This window comes from Erpetoichthys calabaricus, chromosome 8, assembly GCF_900747795.2.
Source record: "Erpetoichthys calabaricus chromosome 8, fErpCal1.3, whole genome shotgun sequence".
Classification (NCBI taxonomy): domain Eukaryota; kingdom Metazoa; phylum Chordata; class Cladistia; order Polypteriformes; family Polypteridae; genus Erpetoichthys; species Erpetoichthys calabaricus.
Genome location: NC_041401.2, coordinates 80,119,961 through 80,146,469, shown reverse-complemented (window position 1 = coordinate 80,146,469; position 26,509 = coordinate 80,119,961). Strand labels below are relative to the sequence as shown.

The 26,509-nt window shown below is 37.4% G+C and overlaps 1 protein-coding gene across 1 annotated transcript in view; it reads right to left on the bottom strand.

Annotated features, from left to right (window-relative positions):
- ppm1e (protein phosphatase, Mg2+/Mn2+ dependent, 1E) overlaps positions 1-26,509 on the bottom strand; it is a 92,545-nt gene that overhangs the window by 17,005 nt on the left and 49,031 nt on the right. Inside the window, exons 2-3 of the mRNA XM_028806952.2 lie at positions 5,938-6,056; positions 2,904-3,103 (exon numbers count right to left, since the gene is read on the bottom strand). Coding sequence (XP_028662785.1) covers positions 2,904-3,103; positions 5,938-6,056 — 319 coding nt within the window. The remainder of the gene's footprint in view (positions 1-2,903; positions 3,104-5,937; positions 6,057-26,509) is intronic.

The window sequence follows — 26,509 nt, the reverse complement described above, 5'->3', positions numbered from 1 at the left end:
AGGCCCTCTTTGGCAAGTATCACAGCTTGTAAAATCTTTTTGTAGCCAGCTAAGAGTCTTTCAGTTCTTACTTGGGGTATTTTAGCCCATTTATCTTTGCAATAGAGTTCTAATTCTGCAAGATTCTTGGGTTGTCTTGCATGCACTGCTCTTTTAAGCTCTATCCACATATTTTCAACGATGTTTAAGTCGGGGGACTGTGAGGGCCATGGCAAAACTGTAAGCTTGTGTGTCTTGAAGTACTCTATTATAATTTTGAGGTGTATTTCAGATCATTATCTTGTTGTAGGACCCATTATCTTTTTAACTTCAACTTTTTTACAGATGGTGTGATGTTTGCTTCCAGAATTTGCTGGTATTTATTTGAATCCATTCTTCCCTCTACCAATGACATGTTCGCTGTGCCACTGGCTGCAACACAAGCATGATTGATCCACCTCCATGCTTAATAGTTGGAAAGGTGTTCTTTCCTGGAATTTTCTGGAATCTCCAAACATTCCTTTACACGCTGTGGCCAAAAAGTTCTATTTTGACTTCATCAGTTCACAGGACTTGTTTCCAAAATGCATCAGACTTGTTTAGATGTTCATTTGCAAACTTCAAGCTTTGCATTTTTTGGCTAATATGCAAGAAAGGTTTTATTCTGCTGACTCTACCACAAAGGTCATATTTGTTCAGATGTTGCTGCACAGTAGAACAGTGCTCCACCACTCCAAAGTTGGCTAAATCTTCCTGAAGATCTTTTACAGTCAAATGGGGGTTTTTATTTGCTTTTCTAGCAATCCAATGAGCAGTTCTTTCAGAAGGTTTTCTTGGTCTTCCAGGCCTCAACTTGACCTCCACCATTTGTGTTAACTGCCATTTTTTGGGACAAGGTTTGAGGAGTCTGATAATTTATACTGCTGTGCAATTTGCATTACCTGGGGTTACCTATTGAGGACTGTGAACTAACGTGCTAATTAAGGTCTGAGACCTTAGTGAAAGTTATCTGAGACCTCGAATATCTTGGGGCGCCCAAACCTTTGCATGTGAACTTTTCCTTTATTCAGTGTACAATTGTACAAAACAAAAACAATACACTAATCTGGCATAAAATGCTGTAAAGAAATGTGTCATCTTTAATGTTATGCCTTTTGGTTCATCTTCTGCTCACTTAACTATTCACAGTAACAGACATTTTAAGCAAGGGTGCCCATACTTTTGCATTCCTTTGTTCTTAAGCAATTGAAAGTAATTTTCTAAATAAAATGAAAGGAATGCAACTTAATTTTGAATGTGCATTTCTTAACTAAGACAGGAGGTACAATTCTTTTGCTGATTCAGGACAAACACACTTTAGTAGCCCTGATCTCCTGCTACAGATTGATTAGTGATACAAAAATGATAGTAGCTTAAAATAAAGCATTACCCAAAGTGTGGTGATGTGTTTAGCATTTTCTCACTTGGATTAACTAGAGTGGCAACTTTTTTTAACTCTGAGAACTGAAAAATATCAAAGTGCTGAGAAATGTTTCAATCCTTCTTGTCCACAAAACTAACCTGCTGCTTATCGTTTACTGCTGCTCACCACACTTTGGTAATAAAGCTGGAAGACTTTATAAAAGCAAATTGTATTAAAGAATATACAAGCTGTGTTTACTACCATTGCCCAGGTATTATTTTAAAATGATTTTGTAAAGTTTAATTAACACTTGTCTGACATAAAGCAGCAACAGTGGAGATGTCTAGCTGGAAGATATAAGTACATGGGGAACTGAAGCCATTTGAACTGGAGATGGTAATTTGATGGAATCTGCAGTCTAAATACAGGTTCTCCTTTACCACATCCTCTTAATATTTTGTTCTGTCCCAGAACCTCCCTGGTCCTATCCGGTAGCAATAAACCCAGTGCTGAGCAGAGTACCTCATCAAATAATTTGATGATTGATATTTATTTGCACTACTTCACTTTCAGTTTAACATGTACATTATTTTGTACATTATTTGCTTTAACTTAACAAACCTGCCAAATTAATGTAAACAAAATGGATACTTAAGTGGCAGATTTTAATTTTGATTATCACAATTCTCCTATACAAACACAGCCACAGGTCCAGGAAGTGGCTGCCATAAAGCTGATTAAGAGATGCCTAGGAGTAGAAACCTGAAGCCTTGGTATAAAACAAAAGTTATCTTCAGTCGATGTTTTGTGTTTCTACATTGGTATATGACATGAGCAGTGTTGTCATCTACACTATTTTTTTCTGGGGACATGTGAAAACTACATCTTCAACTAAACAAATAAATACAGCTGACTTTGGCTTGGGCAAGTATTTTAAGCCAAATGTCAGATGTGTATTGTACTCACGCAGCTTTCTATCAAGGTTTCAGTTGTAGAGTTTGTTATTTTCTAATAACTAACAGCTTCAGATATTTTGAAAATACTGTTCAAAAAATAAACAATTTTTCTGGGAGTTTCATAATAATGATTTTAGCAAATAAAAGAAAGATGCTGACTAAATATGACTTACATGATTACTTATGCTAGTGTTATTATCCATCAGTATACAGTAGTAGCACTCTTATATTACAAAATACTATAAATAAACATACAGTATTTTCCTAACATGCCTTAGCATTGAACTTGAATACAATAATCACAATACTCACTTAAATATCTAATAAGTAACTCCAGGGCATACATCATACAATCATCATGCAATCATACTGCTAGGATGGCAAATTATCTGTTGCATGTTTTCCGCAGAGCAAAATGAAAGAGGGCACCTTAGTAAAATTTTACATTAGGATATGCCTATACTATTTCCATTTTGTTCAATGTGATCATTTTGACAACTGAAAAGCAAATAAAACAGAAAAGAGCAGTGCTGATTTAAACTTTAAAATGTGCAGGTCTCTCATACCTGGAGGTTGAAGAGGGTGTTAAAGTCTGGAATGACAATATGTTTGTCTTCCATTTTCCTACGCATATTTTTGATAGCATGAATAGAGGTTTCATAGTAGGCTTGAACTCTCTTCTGTCGTGGGAAATCCTTCATCCAAGAACAGCATATCTCATGTAACTTACTGAAAACCATTCTGGCCAACTTTGTGGAGTCCAGCTCTGAAGACATAAATAGAACGGTCATTATGAGATCTTCAGTCCCAAGTCACACTGGTCAGAAAGACATGAATTGATCTGTTATACCATCATTTCTGAAAGCATACCACATCAGACCCAACAATTTTGAACTTTACCTTCCCAGTTCCTTTTATGCAAACACTCATCAGTGAGTGTTCATAAGCTGAAAAGCAAAGAAAATCACCAGACTAAAATAATAGAGTGAATGTTTATTGCTGTTACAGTGAGAGGTAGTGAAAGAATGAAGACTGAAATTCCCTTAACTATTTGAAAATATGCCCACTCATTCATTTTCAAGAACAGGGTCAGTGGTTTCATGCTTTACTTTAATATATTCATAGCAAGTTGGTTTCCGGAGATTCAAATGGTGTCAATTCAATGCAGGTTGAAGTTTTTAACAGCAAATTACATTTCAGGCTGCTATAGTATATTGCTTTTGCAACTATTATTGGCTTGAGAATCATGGTGTTTTTTCTTTCAACTAAAAGATGGATGGATAATGTATAAACAATACAATAACAATAATGTTAACATACATGCTACACTTCAAGTATCAAAAAATGGTAGATATGAAAGTGAAATCTTTAAGCTTGGACACCCAAACAGTAAGTAAAAGTGCCACATGCCAGAATACAGGTAGCTTGTTTTTTAGCCAAGAACAGAAGTAAGAAGATGATACTATTGTGATGAAGTGAAAGTGAGAATGAGAGAAAGAAAGAGAGCAAGATATGAAATTTGGCTGCAAACCTGTGCATTTCCCTAAGGGCTATGCAGGACAGAAGAGTGTGAAAAGGGTTACTACTTGGGGTTTCCTGGATCTAGGCTGCCAATATTCTTCCACCTTTGTTTTATGGGGCAGTACACCAATTCAGCAAAAATACACTTAAAAGTGTTTTTATGGAAACGATATATTCATATATAAGTTTAGGGTTGCTTCAACACTATAAGCAATAAGTTAACACTAACAGTTTTACTGCATAGAGTGATAATGTCATTTATTTTGAGGAAGGGGAACCTGACATGTTTCATGAAAGAAGAAGAGCTTTGAGTGGGGTTAAGGTTGCAGAGACGTTAGGAGCCCAATGGATTTTCAATCTGGTGTTTCTTCAACAAAAAAAAGGGTCACCCTTGACCTTGACCAAAGAAGTGATGCATTAGCTTAGACAGGATTTACCTAGAGGGAGAGAGAGTTTAAAGGTCCATCAAGCTGCAGACTGAGTCTACAGTTGGCATGAAGAGATTTTGGTGTTGGCTTACTCGTTGGCAAGAAGAGATCCCACAGTCATAAAAGGGACAGAGACAGAGAGGCACAGTAATAGTAGTAGTAATAGTAGCAGTTGTATTAATAGTATTGTCACATGCACATAGTACAGTGAAACGCTTACTGACATGTCTGACCAACAGGACAATGACAAAAAAGAATGTGTTAAAATAAAGAACTTCTGTTTTATTAACATAATGAACGAGCAAAAAGTGAAACAGGGCATGTCTACTGATTCTTTAGAGGAGGAGCCTCTCTCTCCATTATAAAGGCATTATAAAAACAATCGACACGTAAGCCCAGAGAGGCAGCTAGTATACTGAAAGAGATTATTGGTACCCTAATTCCTCTTATGTTTTGTTTGGCTTTCGTTTACTTTGTACTTTGTGCTTTCCTTTATTTAACATTCATGTCACATTAATATAGCAATACATGGATTTAAGAACACCAATAAAATTAGGAGGAAGCACATTTAAAATAGAAACAAAGAAGTTTCCAACAGCTTTTAAAATTTGACTAAACAAAACAAAAGGACCTTACATAAAAGTAAGAATTTTTCTGCAGCCAATAGACCTGTTCCAATGAAAATGTGCACTTAGCTGCAACTCTCCACAAGCAGAACAGAAGCAGAACAGTATTACATTTAGGAGACACTGCAATTAGAATACCTCACACCCAATGCTTCTCCTTCTAAAATGATATTTCATAACAAAAACACATATTGTGAGTTCATAGCCCTGATAATATAAATTAGCATCTCTCGTCTCTAAGTGCCATTTCTTAGGTCAACTGGATTTCATTAAAAGTCATTTGTTTCTCACTGACTTCATTTCAATAATTTAAATAAGAATTGAAATGTGTCTAATTATTCTGGAATCCAAAGCAACAACTGAGATAATATCTTGACACTGTGGATACAAAGGATGGCTGGCTTTTTTGTACATCTCAATTTTCTCCAAGTTTTTAAATTGGGATGGACTCTTGTAACAAATGTAAAGGGAAAAACTATAGTAGTGGGATGCAGAATTATGTGACTAACTAAAATAATAGCAGTGTACCAATCTGTTGACACAGATATTTTACAAAAATTCTCAGATCCCACTGTTATCTAATCCAGGACTACAGGGGGGCAAAGCCAACATAAAGAATCAGGCAAATCTATCTATCTATCTATCTATCTATCTATCTATCTATCTATCTATCTATCTATCTATCTATCTATCTATCTATCTATCTATCTATCTATCTATCTATCTATCTATCTATCTATCTATCTATCTATCTATCTATCTATCTATCTATCTATGCTTATTGTCATTCTGTGCTGTTTCTGCATATGTATGCTCCAACAATGATCTTAGATTCACTACAGTGGACAAAATATTTTAAAACAAATGAAAATTTTAATTAAGTTCACTGAATGATTATTTACCAAATTAATGAAAAACTAGTCCATGAAAGTCAAGTGCAGTGATTGATGAGTATTATAGCAAAGTGACTGGAAGTGCCTAGCTGGAGAATATTAAAAGTGGATTGATAGGCAGGACATACTTACGTGTATTTTCTTCTGTACTCTCCACCTGCTTGATGATATTTTGAGCTGTCAGGTCACTTTGCAGAATCTCATCTGCTGTTGCTCGAGCCAATGCCGCCGCCAGTGAGAATGGGCAGTTACTGGGGACACAGAAAAAAAAACTTCAGTGCAAAATAACATTACACTTCATCATTTCAATGTGGAATAAAATCTCCACTCAGCCAAAATATATTGCACCTGAACAACTTTAAGGCTACACTGTTTCTGACACATCAGACATGAAATCTCCTTAGTTCATCAGATCAGACTTGACCTGACTATGAGTTACCATCTCAGTAAAACAGGTACTTCATTTTACTGCATTCATTAGGGTATCAAGCTTTCAAATGACTAATGCCTCCTTTTCTCTAACAGCTTGCTTTTTTTGGCATGCTTTTTCAAATAGACAACGAAAAACACATCAAACAGCAGGAGGCACGTCTGGAGAAACTCACACACCGCCCACCCCCACCATAACCTGCCCTCCCTAAGGAATCAGTTATAAAAGGTTCTGCACACAGAGATATTAACAAGAAATGTACACGCTGAGAAGATATCTGGGCACAAATGGCAAAAAAGTCACAAGTCTAAATAAACTGATTAAAAGGGTTTTAATTCTTTCTTCAGCAATGTGTAAGAAAACTAGGTTTATGAGTGAAGGACTAAAGCAGAGTCAGCTCAGCAACCTGTTTACTATGGCTACCTATGATGGAGAGCAAGCCAAGTCAGTTCTTCAGAACACTCATATGAACAGAAATTTTAATTTATTAAGCAGCAACCACAGTAACGAAGGAGAAGTTGAAAGTTTAGGAACATGGTGTTAACATCTGGTGTTAAACAAGGTGATGTCATAGTTAGCAGACTTCTCTGTCATTTTATTTCCAGTTGTTTAACCAAAGATGTCAACTGTCTCATACATTGTTTTACAAGGATGACAACATTCAAGTATATATGAAGTGGAGTTAACTTTAACATGCAAGAAAAGAAAATGAGTTTATAGCTAGGACTAAAATGTAATTTTGTACATATGATAAACTCTTACATTCTAAATTTTTGCCACATTTCAGCAAAGTGCAGCAGCTGTAGAGCAGCAGAGAACAGCTGGTGAGAGGCAGGAGGATAAAGCAGCTGCAGAAATATCAGAGAATGTCAGGAGGAAAGGGCAGCATCTGTACTGCCTTTGCTTTTAGGTCAGTTTGTACACTGTACTACTTTGCTTACAAATCAATAAGGAATGTTATATGTACATGCACGGTAGGGGGATCAAGGATGGCTGGTGTCTGGAGGTTTCTGGTGTGCCAGTCTGGACAAAAGTCCATGGCTAGTTTTTATCCCAGTCTATCCTTGATATGAAGCTGTTCAGTTCGTCTTGGCACTACAGAGCACTGGGAGAAGAATGACACATATTATCAGTCTACAAGTCAGGAATCCCAAAATTTCAAGTAAAAGGAACTAGAAAAAAGCTGATATACAGGAAATGAAACATTTGAATGCAGGAATTAAGAAGGCCATTTCTTTTTTATGAGATTTTTAGTTTTACAAAATATTCCTTCATCTATTTGCATAACCTATTAATCCATTCTTTTTCAATATCCACTTTATTCAATTCAGGGTGACATCTGACTTGAGCTTTGCTCAGCAGAATTGGGCATAAAGTAGGATCCAGCACTGATCAAGACACTAATCCCTTTACCAGTAGCTGGTATTAATTTCCCATATTGTCTGTTGTAACAGGAGAGGTGTCACTCGTGGTGTCAAAAAGATAAAAAACATAAAAACGGGCATGTTAAATTTATATATAAAAAAAAAAAAAAACAGACAAAGAAGGGACAAATAATGGACACCCTAAGAAAACCTACTGACCCTCTGGGCTTTATTGCACTGTCCGTCTGTTGCAGTTCCTTGCCAACCTACAAAGTACCACCAAGTAGTCTCTGATTCAACTCCTGTTTGTCTGTCATGCCACCTTTCTTATGTATACAAAATCCTGGCTTCATTCTCCCAACTGTATGACTTTCCCACAACTCTAATCCCAACTCCAGACTCTCTCCTTAGATATGACTTTAAAATACATTCCTGCCCTAATATAAACTATCATGTCTCTGCTTCAAGCAGAAACTCTTAGGTCAATTTGATGTCATTACAAGTCAACTTTTTCTTAATGAACTATTACAAAAAATCTATTTTTTTGCACAAGTGTGTGTCCTTTTGTTCATATTGCATCACTGTCGCTATCCTGAGAATATATGCAATTAAAGACTTTGTTGTGCTATGTACAAATCACAATAAACTTGAACTTGATAAATATTGTGAAATTTGAAGCAACCATTGAGAGCAAGTCTTGATACTCAATGGATGAGTTGTGTTTTCACATCACAGATTATCCCATGATGTTTAAATAAGGATAGACTCTTGAAGTTTACCTGGAGAGAAACCTACACAGGTTAGGTACTGAAGCATTTAACTGAATGAAACGCTAGAAGTGCATAAATCTGTTTACTTAGAAATATTACACATATCAAAGAACAGTACAATGTCATACTTACTTAATTTTTAAGTGTAATAGAGCTCTAGGCAAAAAAATAGCTTCCTCATATAAAAAACAGGCATAGCTACAGACATGGATGACACAGAAAAGTCCAGGCAAGACTAAATTCAAAGGTTCAGACCAATGTAATCTAACTCAGGGTTATAGGGTGCCAGGTCCTGTCTCAGTAGCATCAGATATATCACTGCCTAGGAATTATGTCCAGTGTCAGGAAATGGACTTCTTTGGCTACATGACACCAGGTAAGAGCCACCTCTGGTGGCAGCCAAAGTCTTTGCAAGTCCAAGCCTTCAATGGCCCTTAAAAAGCCTTACATGAACTGTTCTCTAAGAGAAGCACCTTGTTAGTAACTGTTGCTTTCTAGCCATAATGTCTTATGGTCTTATGACAGCACCTCATGTTTCTCTCTCCATTGCCCTTCCTCTCCTGATAGAAGGGTATGCATTCCTGGCATCTGCTGGGTCATCTGCCTTCACTGAAGGAATGTTTTCAGATGCCTTTATGGCTGATGGTCTTTTTATGCTTTAATTCACATTTCTCATCTGTGGCACCATACTGCTCTCAAGCATCCTCCACCTTTTCAAGTAGCATGCTGAGTTGTTCTCCTTATGCCAGTAAAGTAGATTTGTTGTGGATCATTTCCCTGCCCTGTGCCTTCCCGACACCTGGACACTTCTTCACATTGCCCACACAGACTTTATGTTCCAGACTGTCTGAGAGTCAGTTCTCATCTTCAGCCCCCTACATGACAAATGCCACTGTGTATATAAGTCATTTGAACTGCATGTGCCCCAACTGCAAAAAATATACATAAATAAATAAATTTACTGCTCTGTTACAGACTTGTATCTTGTTCAGGATTTATTCATGCCTTGTATCCATAGCAGCTAGGCAAAGGATGCAGTTTACCACTACCCTGAAGTGGACTGGACTCGGCAGGTTTGTTAATGTTATGTAATGTTAATTTATCCTACTATAAATCCATACTTTAAAGAACCCATACATACTCATACTTAAGCACTGTTTTGAAGTGATTCCTGCACAGCGTATGACTTCTGAGTACTCCACAGAGGACCTCACTAACTTTGGCTTGAGCAGACTAGACTGGCCATGTTGCATTACGTGACTACTGCAGCGATTTTCAGTTGTAGTTTTACATAATCTCAGTGAGTTGGGGGCAGTCATGGTGCCATCCAATGACCTGTAGTTGTGTAAGGTGACATAACCAGCAACTCAATCCAACTAGTCTGAAACTTGACTCGACAAAATCAAATAGGCTGGATTTTATCTTAAGTTGTAGGGTCAGGTTCTATGTGCATGAGAGCTGAACACCAATGCGGACTCGCCCAGAAGTACAATACATATAATACACTGACAAGGAATAAAGTATGCAGGTGTTTTGGATCTTGCAAAAAAAAAAGAAGACTGTCTGATGTCTTGTGTTTCATGCACCATGATAGAACTAAACTTGACATACCTGTAAACCCTTCATATAGAAACCAGCTCTGTCAAGTAGCATGTTATCGGCCCTCAGAAAAAGGAGAGAGCTTGTGATCCACTGGGAGGGTGAAACTGTACTGGAAGTTCGTCACACAGTCACATAATTTGATGTTCCCAATGATTTCTAGTTGTGTAAATCGACATGTTCTGGAGACAAAGTCAGCAAATATAGTCGGCTGGAAGTCATGTAATGTGACATCAGTTTAAGCTATTGCCACTCCTTATCCCATCCCTCTTCTGCTCACTATTGGAGGCATCCCTGAAGGAAAGTAGCTGCTACCTACTCTAGGTGCCATGTATTTTCCTCAATCACTTAAAATATGCAGACAAAATATAGAAATTTAAAACAAAGCAGCACTTATTAAAATAGAATATAAGCAGCAGAAAATATAAATAGAATAAATGATAGAAAATTTAACTGAATGAATGAAATGAATGAATAATGAACAATGGCAAATCAGATCAGATCAAATCAGATCTGGATGTAAAGCCCTAAATACTGTAAGCCCTTTTTTCAGATTCAAAAAGCATAAACAATACTTTCTGTACAGATACGGAAGCTGAAGAATAGCATCAAAGGATCAAAGGAAACATCTGTGTGAGGGAACAAAAAAGAAGAGAGGGACAACGTGTTTTTTCAGGAGGCTTGTCCTGCAGAAGTAATGCTGATGTATGGACAGCGTGTTTGAGATCCAGGTGGATTGTTCTCTTTCTCTCCTCCATGGGCTGGCTTTCCTTTATGGGAAAAGCACCCTGTGGAATTCTGGACCTTCTGATGTTACACACAAATAACTGTCCAACTATTCTGATGATGGGCAACTTGTCCTGGATGCTTTGTCCATAAAAGCACAGTATGTGCAAAACACATTATCTTGTCAAGGGCATTTATCAATAAGGTATAAAATTTCCCTGGGATAGATACTCTGTGGCATTTGAGTCATAGGTTGAGCGGTCATTCTAACCTAAGATTAAATGTGGGTCATACATTTAGATAAAACGAAAAGAAAATATGTATAAATTTAGACAAATTCAGAGGATGATGAACTAAATCATGAAGCAGTTACTCATAGTATTACTCTGTATGAAACATCTGTGAGTGAAATTCCAGATTCATAGGTAAAAAAGAATTCCAGAGTTCACAGTTCAATTACAGCTCACCAAAGCTCATCTGCAAAACCTGCAGCAAAAAAACAGTCCACTGTGTTTTATAAATAAAATGCCTACATTCACAAAATGGTGATTTTTGTTTCTCCATTACACATTTATTGCAGTTGAGTCAGCAGCATTATTGAGCACAGGACAGCGACTAAACTTGGAGGATGTACTCGTTCATCACAGGACACTTCCACAATCACTTATATTAAATCAATGTTAAAAATCTTCAATTTTTGAAATGCTGACTGTTTCTATTACATTTTAATTGTTTTGCTCAAACCAACCTGGATGGACTGAATTTATAGGACCATAATTACAGGCAATGCAAGCATCCACTGGTATTATACTAGTAATTTATGCATTTGTTCCAGTCAGTTTCCTTTCCAATTAGTTTATAACCTGGGAATGGAATTTAAGTACAGATTAATTCCATACAGAACCTGTTTTAATTCATTTACTGTATATCCTGGGAGCGGATGGACGCCATAGGGCTAGTAATTGCAGAATTTGTTTACAGCTTAAGAAAGGAAGAAAAACAGAGGATATTAAAAATTCAAACACTCTGACCAGAGTCATTTGCCATCAGGGCAAGATAGCCAATCAAAAGTGTGCAGTGTCACATGTTCCTAAACCCCACCTGTGCATTTTAACATAAATAAGGCTCACCTGAAGGACCAAAACAAAAGAAAAACAACGACAGAAAGGCAACATACTGTAGAGAAGTGACATCAGAAAATAAGGAACATGAGACCATCTGATTTGGACGTCACAAAATGTAAGGTATGAATAACACCTAGCCCTAAACCAAAAGCCACCCAAAACGACATCTGTTCAACTGCAGGTTAAGGGCCTTGCTCCAGGGCCCAGTGGAGTGGAATCACTTTGGGCATTTATGGGATGTGAACCGGCAATCTTCCGATTACTCCCATAGATTCCTAGCTTCAGAACCACCACTCCATCTCAACAGAGTTGAGGCAGTTTGTTTATAGGTGTACCGCAATTTTTTCATCAATTATGAGTTTATAATGACTTAGTTCAGTTTTAGAAGTGAACAACAAATTGTAAAAGAGAGGTCATGGGCCACCCTTGTAAAGAACAGGTTTTCAAATTTTTAATCTTTTAGTCTGTTGAGCACCAGTCTTTAAACTGCTTCCATTTTATCCTGAATGATCTGTATGTAGAAACTTTCTGAGCATCTAAGAGGCAGTATAAGACTTTATCTGTATATTCTTATGTTGGAATTTGTGAATATTGAGCAACTATTAAGTTGTGGACCACAAGCTCATGGGCTAGCATCATTTCTTACATTTTGTATAAATGGTATTCTGCATAGTTGTGCTGTTAATAGCTTGCTTAGCTGTGGACACTACTGTGCAAAACACAACTGATATTAAACTAGTGGGGGTAATGAATATACTAAGACTTAACCCTATTTTAGGGAAGGGGTTTATGCTTGTATCTGAGTGAGGACAACTTTTTTTACATTTGCCCAGGTCACAAATGATGTATTGAGGTGCACTCCCAGACTGGATTATTGCCGGCAGTATGTTTTGATGTTTTTCTGACAGTGGGTTTCTGAATAGCATAACTTGTAGTCTGTATTGAATTCCTGGATTGTACACAGTTATAAGGCTTTTTGTTGTCTAATTTATTTAGCATGTTAGGTGTACAATGTGAATAGGCATAAAGGATTGGATTTTGTGTCTCCTTGGCTCCTCTTGTGCTGATATTTACTCTTAAACTTGGCAAAAAATAATGTAGTGTAATCAGAAAATGTAATTGCAGGTTTCCAGGTTTATTTTAAAGATCTCATTTGGTGTACTCCCCAGTGTGGCACTCTTGATTCCATTGTAATTGTTATGGATGGTCTGTTAAGTGGTACCTTTTTCCTTTCCACTTAAACTATTGTAAAACTTTAAGGAAGAAGCCAGGAAGAGAACAATCACTCCCTATGAAGAAAAACCATTAGGAAACATCATCTTCTGTCAGCTGTCTCAGAGCCTGAAGTGCCAACTAATGTGAGATCAGCCCAAGCTATTAAAGTATTCAAGTAGAATGGCCTCCTTTCAAAGCCTCTTTCAAATTTCTACATCATTGAATTTATTAGTTTGTGACAAAGATGGCTGGTGACAAACTTTAGCGCCTCTGCATTTCATCTCACTGGCTTGATAAACAACAGGAAAAATAAACGGTACAACGGTAGGAAAGCTAAAGACTATTTCAGTGTAAAAGATGCAAGACAGAAGCCACCTTGCAGTGCACACTCACTGACATTAACCAGGAGTTGTGAGTCAATTAAATATGTCTTTGGACTGGCAAAGAAAGCTATAGAAACAAGGAAAAAAATATGAATACTACTTAAACCCGGCACCCTACTAGAAAAACAAACCTGGGTGCGTGTGTGGCTGGGATGCAAAGGTTCACATTTAACTATACCATTCACTCATGTGGTAATTTTCTGATCCTGCTGATTCCAAAGTAGAGTTCTGGAGCCCAGAATATTGATAAGAAAGGAAGCAACCCTTCTGTTCAGTCCATCACAGAATATGGATGCTCAAGCACACATTTTTGCTCACACTGGGCAATTTAAAGTCACCACACACTTTGGCTGTAGGTGACACATACTTATTACATTACATAACATAGCATTCTCAAACCCACTTAATCCAATTTAAATTCACAAGGGGCTCAGCAACATCAGGCAAAAGCATGAACAAGCTCTTGGCAGACCACTAGGCCATTGTGAACACTCATGCACAAACCTACACTTGCATGCTAAACTTGGAGATACCAGAAGAAAAAACAAAATACTGAGGTAAAAAATCCACACAGATATGTGGAGAAAGCACAAACATACAGAAAATGTCAAGGCCAGAATTTGAACTAGGCTTCCCAGATCTGTGAGGCTGCAGCTCTAGACAATGCACCATTGTGTCACCTGTGGTATAATTATATTACACTATACCTCTACCCCAGTTACCCCATATTGCCAGAGTGTGGAAGGATGGAAACCTAAAAAGTAATTATAAAATTATATATTACCAAACTTTATTATTCTTAAATTTGTTGCATTAAGTATTGTTAATATTAAAAATGTGCTTTGCATATGATATACTTCCTTCTGTTTTTTCCTTCTGGTACTACTGCAATAAATGGCTCCACTCGGGGCAGTTTAGGGCCATTACAAAAACAGTGAGGGAAATATTTGATCAAAAAGTAATTAAACATAATTTCCAGGACTCAACCTCATATTATTGTGTTGAAAAGCAAATATTCTAACATTGCAGCCACCATCAGTATCTGTAAGGCACTGTCCCTATGTTGATAGAGAACACTGTATTCTTGCCATGCTCACCAATGCTGGGGAGGCAAAGCGAAAAGTCTAACTTCAGAAACATGACTTAGGGTGAGAAGTACCTGTGGGCCAAATTTCAAGTCTGTGGGTCGAAGAACAAAGCTGTGCATAAAGAACAAAGAAATAGAGATAGTGTTTGGAAGATAATAGGGATGCCATAACATAACATACCTTACCGCACATACCTAACAAGACAGGTCTGGATTCTGCCCTGCCTCTGCAACTTAGAATGGTAGGGCCTTACAAAAGTATTCACATCTTTTTCTAACATGACATAACATCATAAACAAAACAAAATATATATTTTGAGTTTCAGGGCTTTAAAATAAAAATATAACAATAAAATTTCAGTGCAGGAAAATTTTTGAAAAGGGAATGAATACTTGAGCAAGGCACTGTATATGATATGATATGATAGCCTTTGTCCTCATTGCTGAAAATAACTAGAAGAAAAAAATCAAGTATGAAAATGGTAGATGGGTAGGCATTACCCAAATAAACCTAAACAGGATTAGTAGGTTATTGTCCCATGGGCTCATGGATGATTCAAGCACTAATAATCACATAATATTCACAAATCAGCTTAATCGATTTTGGGGTTGAGAGGCCACAACCTCGCACAGAAGAACTGGATGCCTTGTAGGAATCAATCCTGGATTATTATTACTTGTTTTGGCTGATGCTTTTATCCAAGGAAACTTACAATGTTTGAAATACAATTAGTTACATTTCTTTCTCTAGCTGGAGCACAGGCAGGTTAAGTGACTTGCTCATGGTAACATAGCATCAGTAGCGGGAAATGAACCCATAACCTCAGGATTTGAAATCCAAAGCCTTAACCATTACACCACACTGTCAAACCATCCTAAGACCCACTCACAAACACATTCACATGTGGAGCCAATTTAAAAAACACCAATTAATGTAACATGTATATGTCAGAGAATGTGGGAGAGAAGCCAGTGTACTGGGGAAACAATCAAAACACACGAGAGAGGAATAATTAGCAAACTCCACAGAGACGGCAACTGAACATGGGATTTGAACCCAAGACTGTCAGCCCATAAGGCTGCATCACTGTTCCATCCAGTAGTAATAAAAAATCTACTATATAATAAAACACTAAGATCTGTGCATGTGTGTCCTGTCCGTCAGTGCAATCTGGTCAGTTTGGCTTCGGTATGATTGGTCATTTTGGCTTTGGTGATGCAATTGAAAGAGGAAGTAAAACTGTGAGACACATGAAGAGGAGTAAAGGTACAGGAGGCATGCTGAGAGTCTAAACATGGTGTCTCGAGATGACAGAGTCTGAGAAGCAGGCTTTATGGGAACGGGCTCGACAGCGGGAACACCGATCAAGAGAAGGTCAAACACATGAGGATACAGAGGAAAGGAGCTGAAGGTACGCGTAGGGTAAGAGATATCAAATATTTTTTTAAATGTCTATTACCTGTCTTTGACAGGTAACACGGCTAGTAAATATTAAAATTGGAACTGCAACATTCCTGGTCAGTCAGGCACATCAACATGTTGAAGCACACTAGCTTGTCTTACCAATGAATGTTAACTTAAAAGTTTATTTCTGGACTATGTGGAGACAGCAGATGACCAAGTTAATAAAAACCATTTACTGATTTTGTTTCTCCTGTCTTGTACTGCATGTATGCACCCAAAGGCACTGCTTGAACATGGCAACATTTCAATCACATTGTTAACATGACCTGTAGTATATGAATGGTAGGGTTTGCCCAAAATAAACATACCTCTGTCTCACCTCATCTATTAATGCACTCCTGGCAAACAAATTCAATTAAAAACTTAGGGCAGGTCCTCTGACGTATGTCTGTGTTCCCACTCATCAGGAGCCTTTGTCAAGTTCTCTTATTCAGTTATTACATTTTATTATTAAGAATTGACACCATTCCAAAGAATAATTCAGTTGTTGCTCCCACTTTTGAGTACCAAGGTATATTTTGATAAAATGTCCAGTTTGAAATACAGTATTATAGGAGCACACCAAACTCTTAACAACAAAAAAAGCTACAAAAATAGCCTGGTGATTTAGGAAGCTGTAAGCATTAGTTTAAAAAAACATACAGTATATAGTAGCTAAATTCTTCTCTCAGTGTGCCATAGTCTCTGGGTATTAATCAAAGAGCCAGCAAGCTAACATATTAAGTAAACACTTTAGCAAGCCACCCACGAGCTAGTAGTAATGTTTAAACACCTTCTTAAAAGGTTTCCTCTTCAGGATGTCACTACTTCTCGGTAATGAATTCATTGATTCACAGGCTACAACAAATAGTCGCCTTGTGAGATTTAAAGTGTCACTACAGTAGACTTAAAGTTTGCACTAATGCATCTGCATGACATGGCAAATGCTACTGCCCTTTAATACAATAAAAACTCAGATGTGTTCTTATCAGGGGGTTTGTGTTAGTAAACGTAACTGATCATTTTCATGATGAGCATCAGTGTGCATGCCAGCTCATTAGCATGAAAACAAGGTCAAACGAAATAGGTGGGAAATACTCTGACACCGAAACGGTGTTTGAAAGTGAATCCACCTTAATGAAAGGATAAGTGTGTGTGTATCTGTGTGTCCATCCAGTTGTTATGTCTCTGTCACTCAAATTGTGCATCACTAACATTTGTTGCAATAAAATGCATTGCTCTTGTCATTCCAACAGATGGCGCACCACAAACATTAATACTGCTTTTATGAATCCCATACCAAATAGCATATAGCAGAGACTTTTGTATTGCATTTGTCATTCCAATAGATAGATAGATAGATAGATAGATAGATAGATAGTAGTACTGGGCGGTATACCGGTTCATACCAAAAACCGTTTTTTATTTTTTTTATGATATGGATTTCTCTTATACCGCAACACCGGTTTAAACTGCCTAAACGACATTCGGAACGTGGCGCAGTGGGAAACTGTTCAAGTGGGGACCTTTTTTCACTGCTACACCGCTAAACACAGATTTGTTGCACTAGGGCTCTTTTTCACTGCTACACCACCAAATAGGTAGCAGCAGGTAGCATAGGTATTGCGCGGTGAAAATGGACAGAGAACATTCCGAAACTGAAGCCGACAATAAAGTTGAACATGATGAACAGAAGAACTTTTGCCGAAAAAAAGGAGTCACGTCCGTCGCCTGGAGATACTTTAGTTTTAAAAGGTCAGATGTGTAAATACTGTTTCTACACTACTGGATAATACTGCAAGTCAAGCTGTACTTGTTTTATTTGTTTTCAATACAGTGTAATGTACCTGGGTACTGTGTAATAGTGTGACGACATGTTGACTTTATTCTCGACATTTCCACTTAATCTTGACGCTTATGACGAGAATAAAGTCGACATGTTGACTTTATTCTCGTAATTTGTCATTAAAGTAGAAAATCGTAAACTAAACTTCATCCTAAAATGAATATTTAATTTACTAGATTTTCTCAAACCCCGCCATAAGTTATATAGCACATTAAATGCTTTGTGTTAAATGATTCTTAAACTGACTTCTTCTTGCACTAAGAGGAGGCGCCGGCAGCGATCGCCGCACAGAATACATTCACTTCATGATCTTCCTGTTCTCTGAATATTTAGAATGCTAAGATAAATACTTAATATAATTTTCATGTTGAAATGCATTAAAGCATGCATTAATCATATGGGGGCACGGCGGCGTGCCTGCCTTGCATTTGCATGTTTTTCTGGTGGGTTTACTCGGCGTGCTTCAGTTTCCTTTCAAAGTCATGTAGGATGTGGGGTTTTGTTGTGCTATTGAATTCTGTGTTCGTGTCTCCGACCAGCAGATCACAAACCCAACATTTACACAATATTTAAGTTAAACCTGTGCAATAGCTATTCATACATCCAGTTTTTTGGAGCCTCGTCACACCTGCCATAAAGTTCTCTACACTGAACATACACCTGGGGACCCCTTACTGCGAGGGAGCAGCACTACCGCCTCACTACCATGCATGTGTAATATCTGCTTTAATGCATTTCATCATGAAAATGATATCAAGTATTTATCTTAGCATTCTAAATTTTCAGAAAGCAGGAATATCATGAAGTGAATGGATTCTGTATGGTGATCGCTGTCTTCTCTTAGTGCGGAGGAAGTCAGTTTAAGAAGCGTAGTGATTAACCACTGGGTCAGGGAACGTAACACAAAGCATTTAATGTGCTGCATTAATTTATGACGGGGTAAATTAAATAATTGATTAAACATTGATTTTAAGAAGAAGTTTAGTTTACGACATTCTACTTTAATTATGAAGTAAACTATGAGAATAAAGTGGACATGTCGACTTTAATCTCAACATAAACGGCAAGAATAAAGTGGACGTCGACTTTAATCTCAAAATAAACTGCGAAAATAAAGTGGAAATGTTGACTTTAATCTCGACATAAACGGCGAGAATAAAGTGGAAATGTTGACTTTGTTCTCGACATATAGTTTGTTTCTTTCTTCCCAGTATAGCTTAGCTTGAAGCAAGGTCCATATTAATGCAGTTTGCCTAAATGATGGTTCAGTTGGTAAAGATGTCATCACCAAGATTGCACTTTTTATTTTATTTTAATTTGGTGAATACTGTGTAATGCACCTGGGCTTGAAGTCTTGAAGTAATAGTGCAACTATAAGTAATAATACTATTATTTATTTTATTGTTATTATTTATTAGTTTAACTATTATGCAGTTTAATGATGATAAAGTTGTTTAAAAAGTCACTTTAACGTGTCAGTGGACAGAGATTGTTAACATTAACAGAAAGTGTAGTTGGTTTACAAAAAATATTTACTATTTATTCCTTTTCTAAGACATATTCAGTGCAATACAATTTTTGACAAGCACTTCTGGATATTTTACTAAGTCTAAATGCCTCTTTGTATGGTTGAAAATATGCTGTCAAAATTATAGTTTGTTTTTGCAAAATTTGTTCAATAAAAAGGTTCTATATTTTGGCTGCATCTGTCATGCAATGTGATACCTTCTCCATTAGTGCCACTCCCTTGAAAACTATCACTTTATGGGGCAAAGCAAAACTGTATTAATACTTGTGTGCATATTAAAATGTTTTTTTTTTTTGTACAATGTACAATACTCTTGACAGTGGAATGGGTTATTCTTAGCCAGTAATTGCAGTGGAAAATGTGGTTAACATCCACTCATGCATGGGGAAAAAAATACCGTCAAATACCGTGAAACCGGGATAATTTAGAAAAATACCGTGATATAGAATTTTGGTCATACTGCCCACCACTAATAGATAGATAGATAGATACTTTATTAATCCCAAGGGGAAATTCACTTACTCCAGCAGCACCTTACTGATACAAAAAACAATATTAAAGATTGATAATAATGCAGGTAAAAACAGACAATAACTTTATATACTGTTAACGTTTACCCCCCCCGGGTGGAATTGAAGAGTCGCATAGTTTGGGGGAGGAATGATCTTCTCAGTCTGTCAGTGGAGCAGGACAGTGACAGCAGTCTGTTGCTGAAGCTGCTCCTCTGTCTAGAGATGACACTGTTTAGTGGATGCAGTGGATTTTCCATAATTGATAGGAGCCTGCTGAGCGCCCGTCGCTCTGCCACAGATGTCAAACTGTCTAGCTCCATGCCAACAATAGAGCATGCCTTCCTCACCAGTTTGTCCAGGCGTGAGACGTCTTTCTTCTTAATGCTGCCTCCCCAGCACACCACCGCGTAGAAGAGGGCGCTCGCCACAACGTCTGATAGAACATCTGCAGCATCTTATTGCAGATGTTGAAGGACACCAGCCTTCTAAGGAAGTATAACCGGCTCTGTCCTTTCTTACACAGAGCATCAGTATTGGCAGTCCAGTCTAATTTATCATTCAGCTGCACTCCCAGGTATTTATAGGTCTGCACCCTCGGCACACAGTCACCTCTGATGATCACGGGGTCCATGATGGAACATCACCTCTATTTTTAGTAATGAATTTTATTACTACAAATGTTTGTGATGAACCATATGTTGGAATGATAAATGCAATGCATTTATTATTACATGAATTAAAAAATATATTCCAATTGATGGTGTCCTGGAAAGATTAATGCTCAGGTCTTCGTTGATTACTTAAATTTCAACCTGTCTTAGGTGGATAGTACAGCAAGTACTCTATAAAATAGTAGGAACAGATGAAAACATGTAAAAGTCAGGATCCCAATGTTCTGAAATATATCAAATGTCTGAACACTGTTCTTTACAAAGAAAAACATGTATGATATCAACAATGTAATCTCATTTGTGGAATGTTGCAGGAAAATCCAAAATAAAATCATTGCTTTCATTGTGTATTATAAGATCATTCAGCAAAATTTCTCTATTATAAAAAAACAATACACACTGATATGTGGCTATAGAAATTGCATGTAACTTCCCCGAATTATGTCACCTTTTCTACTGGAATTTTAAAATGTGCCACACAGAATCTTTTAGTGGTTCAATATCAGGATTCAAGTTTATTGACAGTTTTTTGGTCTTTCGATTGGCTTACACGCCAAAAATGTTACAAATAGTATCACATGTAAAAGCATTAAATTCCTTCACATGGAGAAAACTAAACTAAAAAACTAAAGTAGAAGCATCACTTGGCATGCAAAGAAAATTGTAGGAGCAGGTCGCTTGACTGCAACACAATTTATTGGAACTGGTGGTGCCAATGCTACTGCAGCACAACTTTGAACACCTAATCTGACATGGGACATATCAGGAATGGGCTTTTGCAACAGGATCCTCTTACTCAGTCTGTCACATGGCCAAATGTGTTATGAAGTAGTCACATGATGATGGGACTAGGAGCATTAAAAGTAAGGGGACCCGAATCCCAGGAATGCTGCCCTCTAGCATATCAGGGGACACAATACCCAGATCCTGGTGTCTCTACTGGTCCTCCCAACAAACTGGCCTCCCTGCCGGGTAGGGATCCAACCTCTAGGACGTCCATCCATCTCCCCTGCTCACAAAGCAAAGTGGATGAAATTTCTGGAGAACAATGTGTTTATAAAAAAGACACTCACTCATTTTGGAAAAAATATGATAAATTCTTAATCCTGTCAGCCCTGGGCAGGAACCAGCAATGACACTGTATGACATTTTTACACACATGAACAATTTAGTATCAACAATCAACCTGACACATACATTTTGGCATATGGGATGAAGCCCAGAGAACCAAAAGAAGTATAGTGGATTGTATATATGTTTTATATTTAAACTGAAGGGAAAATGTGCACAGTCAATAATTTAGATGGACTTAATTGCGGTTCTCAAAAAGTCAAAAATTGTTGAATTAAATAATTCTGAAACAATGAATGATAGGGCAATGGGAGCTAAGAATATTCCCTTCACAAAAGATTCTTCAACTACCCAGACCAAAATTACTCAAGTGTTATTTTAATATTATGATGGAGTGGTAATTGAGTCCCCTGACTGATTGTCAATATTAGGCCCATAAAGGTTTTCAGTAGTAATGGTTTTAGTGTTCAGAGAAGCAATAATTATAAAGTAACCCACTGAAGGGTCCATAATGGCTGTTTTATGCATTAGTAGAGTTTTTCTATTCATCTCTTTGTGACACTGGGTACAAACATATATTTTAAAGGCCTTTGTCAAACTGGTATGCTTACCTGTGTTATTAATATAACTGCTATCTATCTATCTATCTATCTATCTATCTATCTATCTATCTATCTATCTATCTATCTATCTATCTATGGCCTGGCTCTGTGTGCCTGTCATTAAAGATGTACTGTAGATCCACTCTTAGCCTCCAGAGATCACACATCAAAATTTGGGATTCTGTCCAAAAATTGACACAATTACTTATCACAGCAGTCAAAATGATACATTCTGACAGCATACAATGGTCACACTAGGGATGGAACCCATTGATTTATAGCTGCAATGTAATAAACCTTCCAGTAAAGACTGGAAGCAAGGCTGACAGTAACTGCCACTCATAGTAGTTATGGTAAGCAATGGCAGTAGCACGTGGATCTGGACTTGCTCATAACAACTGGTGGTTAAATGAAAACAGCCTACTCTGATACCAAGTAAGGGCAGGATGACTGAGAAACCTCTGTGGAGTAAAAGGAGCAAATCAGAATATGTGGCCATGGAGTCTGTAACTGGCATGGGTGCACAGTTACAGGGAGCAAAGGGTTTAACATACTGAGCCCTTTGCATCTTTTGGTAAAATGAAGGGTGGGTGACAGACATCTTTCACATAAAACCCATTTGTACTGCCACAATGGGTATTTGGGATTTACTTCAAGAAGATTAATGTTTCAGTTTGCCACCTGTTCTCAACAAAAAGACCCACTGATGGTCCCTCAAAATCTCTGGCACCTAAAAAACTGCCACCTTTCTATCTTCAGATCACGCTTCTTCTGCTTCTACTGCTGCCTCCTTGTCCCCTTCAGTGGTGAGACCTTTAAAGTGCTACATGCCCACCTGAGTTCTATGCAGCCTAATTATTCCTGATTGCCTAAGTGGTTTTAGCATACGTCAATTTACAATGTTAATTAGGGACATTGCTTTATTTATTAAAGTGGCAGATTGCCAACTGGCAACCTCCAAGCTACCGTGAAAAATTACATATTACACACACATTTTATATATTTATATACAATAAATATACAGTGTACATTCAGACTTCCGATTTCACAGTTTGAGTGTTGTATACAGTCAAGTACCTAAACATATGTGGGCATTTCTATGCACATACCCCCATATTGTTTTATATTTTATTGAACACTGTGTTTTCCCTTAATGTTACTTGGAGTTTTCTTTTAAATGTAACCTGTTTAGAAAATGGGGCGTACATCTCCCCAAATATCCGAACACACCGGCCACAGGTGCAATTGTTGCACCAAACAAGACTTTCATTTCTTTCCTTTGTGGGGACACGCTTCCAAATAACTGTTCCCCACAGTACCAAGCACAGTCCCAAGCACAATATAGTATGCAGCACCCTTCTCGCTTGTCCTTCTGCCTCCACTCCTCCACTGGCAAGCTTTGCCCCTCTTCATCCCGACTCTAGCTCCCCGAGTAGTGGCTCCTTTTATAGGGCATCCGGAAGTGCTCCAGGTGTCCAGTGAACTTCTTCCAGCAGCACTTCCAAATGTGGTGGAAGTGCTGCATCAAAGGGCTCAGCCATTCCTGCAACGACCCCTGGCAGCACCCACAGAACCCATCAGGGCTGTCCCAAACTCCAACTTCCATGGAGCTCTGTGGGAATCCGAGGCACAGCTGCAACCCAGCATGGCAGCCATCTAGCGTTCTGGGGGAGGCAGTGAGCTAAAAAGGCTGTCCTCCCCCATCCTTCCATTCCTTGGGTGTCCCACCTGGCAGTCCTCTACAATCGATATAATTATAAAGGAGGATAATGCATTGAGCTTCTAATAAATATGTTATAAAAAAATAAATCGCACTGAAAAGAACTGAATTAGCCAGCCAAATGTTAGTGGTGTGTGTACTCCCAAATTTTACTGTTCTTCAGAATTTCATTCACTTATTATTTCGCTGTGGTGAGCCACCAGTAGCAATCAAACAACTTTTCTTTTTTCCATACAAAAACATTTTTGTGTTTAATAATTAGAAACAATTATTAGAGAAAACCTTATGATTGTTGCTTTTGCCATTTGTGACGCTTACATATTGCACAATGCATAAAGCTTTGTAGCTTAAGCAAAGCACTGTGCCCCTGTGGCGCCTTATGATTCATCAAGCAGCAGTTCCCTTTGAGACTGAATGCCTCTCTAATGAGGCAGACAAAAGATGGCAACGAAAGAAGGGAGGATGGAGAGCCCAGTTTTGTCGAAACCACTCCTAAGAGGAACCTTGTGCACTTTCTCAAGGTATGCAGCACAAGGACTGAACTCCTCAATCATCAAAGGTCATATCAGTAACCTTGATGGGTGACATTCGTGATATGAGTGACCACCAAACTGCCAGTGCAGTAATTCACTAACAAACCCCATCCAATGTGAAAAAAGGCTTAAACAAAATTGATATGTTGCATAGATGCCAGCATATTGTACTGTACATTTTCAAGTAAAATATGGATGTTAACATATAAAGCTATTCTTTGGAAGTCAGTTCAGGAAAATGCAAATATATTCATTAAAAGATACAGAATAAAGTACACTAATATCTAGAAAATGGTATAGTACTGACACCTTTCCCACAATCAGGTTTCCATTATCACACGATAATGTACAGTACCTTTGTAATGTTCACTGTTACCATGCCAAAGAAACCTCTGATCAAGCAAAGACATTGGCCTAAATACATTAACCTTGTTATTTACCTGTTTTTAAAGATCAATCTTAAATCTTCTGTTTATTATTCCAAGAGCCAAGACTAAAAGAAGTGGTGATGCTGCCTTTTACTGTTATGTAACAAAAATCTGGAATACTTTACCAACTCAGGTATGCCAGGCTAACACTGTGCATTATTTAAAAAAACTTCTAAAAAACCATTCTTTTAATTTTGCTTTTTGTAGCATAATAAACTAGATATGCATAACATATATAATTATCATAGTCTTTAATGAATTTGAAATCATTATAATCTCTACTTTTCTCTGCTTTCTTTTCTGCTTTTTCTGTGGTGATGTTCTGTGCAGACGCCTGTGATGTCTGAAAGAAAGCAGATGCCCCAACTTCCCATAAGACCCAATCCTCAAAGGCAAAGCCTGAAAAAATCAATAAGGAACTACTTAAGAACATTTATGTTAGGTAGAATGCCCAGTAGGGGCTTGGCTGGTCTTTTGGCCTTGGAACCCCTGCAGATTTTATTTTTTCTTCATCTTAACTAGAATTTTTTATTTTTTCTGTTCTCCCTGGCCATCTAGCCTAATCATCAGACTCATCTTTAGAGACGTAAAAACTGATTTTTATATATAAGGACTCTACTTCTCTGTTAAGTAAGTGTGCATCATTTATGTTTTGTATGTTGTGTATTCATTACTTTTAATCTAATTTTACTTTTGCTTCTTCTTTCCTTGTAACTTATTTCTTTGACATCTTGTAAAGCACTTCGAGCTACATCCTTTGTATAGAAATGTGCAATAGAAATAAATGTTGTTGCAAGATAAGCCTATTAGTTTAGAAAAAGTCACCCAGTTAATAGCATTAATTTACTATTAGAGGATTAGTTTTAGAATGCTCAGAAAAATCCAATTGGACCACCAATAGTGGTTCCAATGAGACAAACCTTTAGGTGTATCAGAAAAAAGAGAGACTGCTTATCTAACTGCAGAAAGAAAGATGCTTAAAAATGACCACATGATATTACAGTTATACAGACAGATTCATTCTAGACAAATCATTGCCTTTTTGGCACTAATTACTTGTTGTTTTAATAAGCAATTTAGGAAAAAAACATGTCAATTTAAAACATAAAGGTTAAAATGAGTAAGTGCTTATGTATACTTAACATCACACCAATAATGAAACGTTGCTAAATTTAACACTACTGTTTTTAATTTATAGCCAAAGAAACAGGAGAACATGGTATTTAATTACACAACCAATTCCAATCACATTTGCAGACTGGTTGCACTATAAAACTGCAGGCACTGCAACCATTCAGGAAAAAGTTGGGTCCCACTGCCCTTATTTCACTCTTCAATCATTTCGATCTTTGTATTAACTATAAGCTTTATTAAATCCTCTTTGGGAGACCAAGTATAATCAGCCATTAAATTATTACCACAACCTGCATTTCCAAATTCACTTCTTTGCCTGGTATTTAGTAACACCACAGGAAACTAAGCAAATCTTTAAAGAAATAAGCACTTTGCTATTCAAGCATTTGTGCTCTGCTGAGACATGGGAAAAGAACTCAACAAGAAGACAATCTCTACAAGTGACTGTCCTACTAGGAATTCCTAAGGTTGGTACTTAGCCCTAGAAAACCTGTGGAAGAACCTCACATCTTGGTCA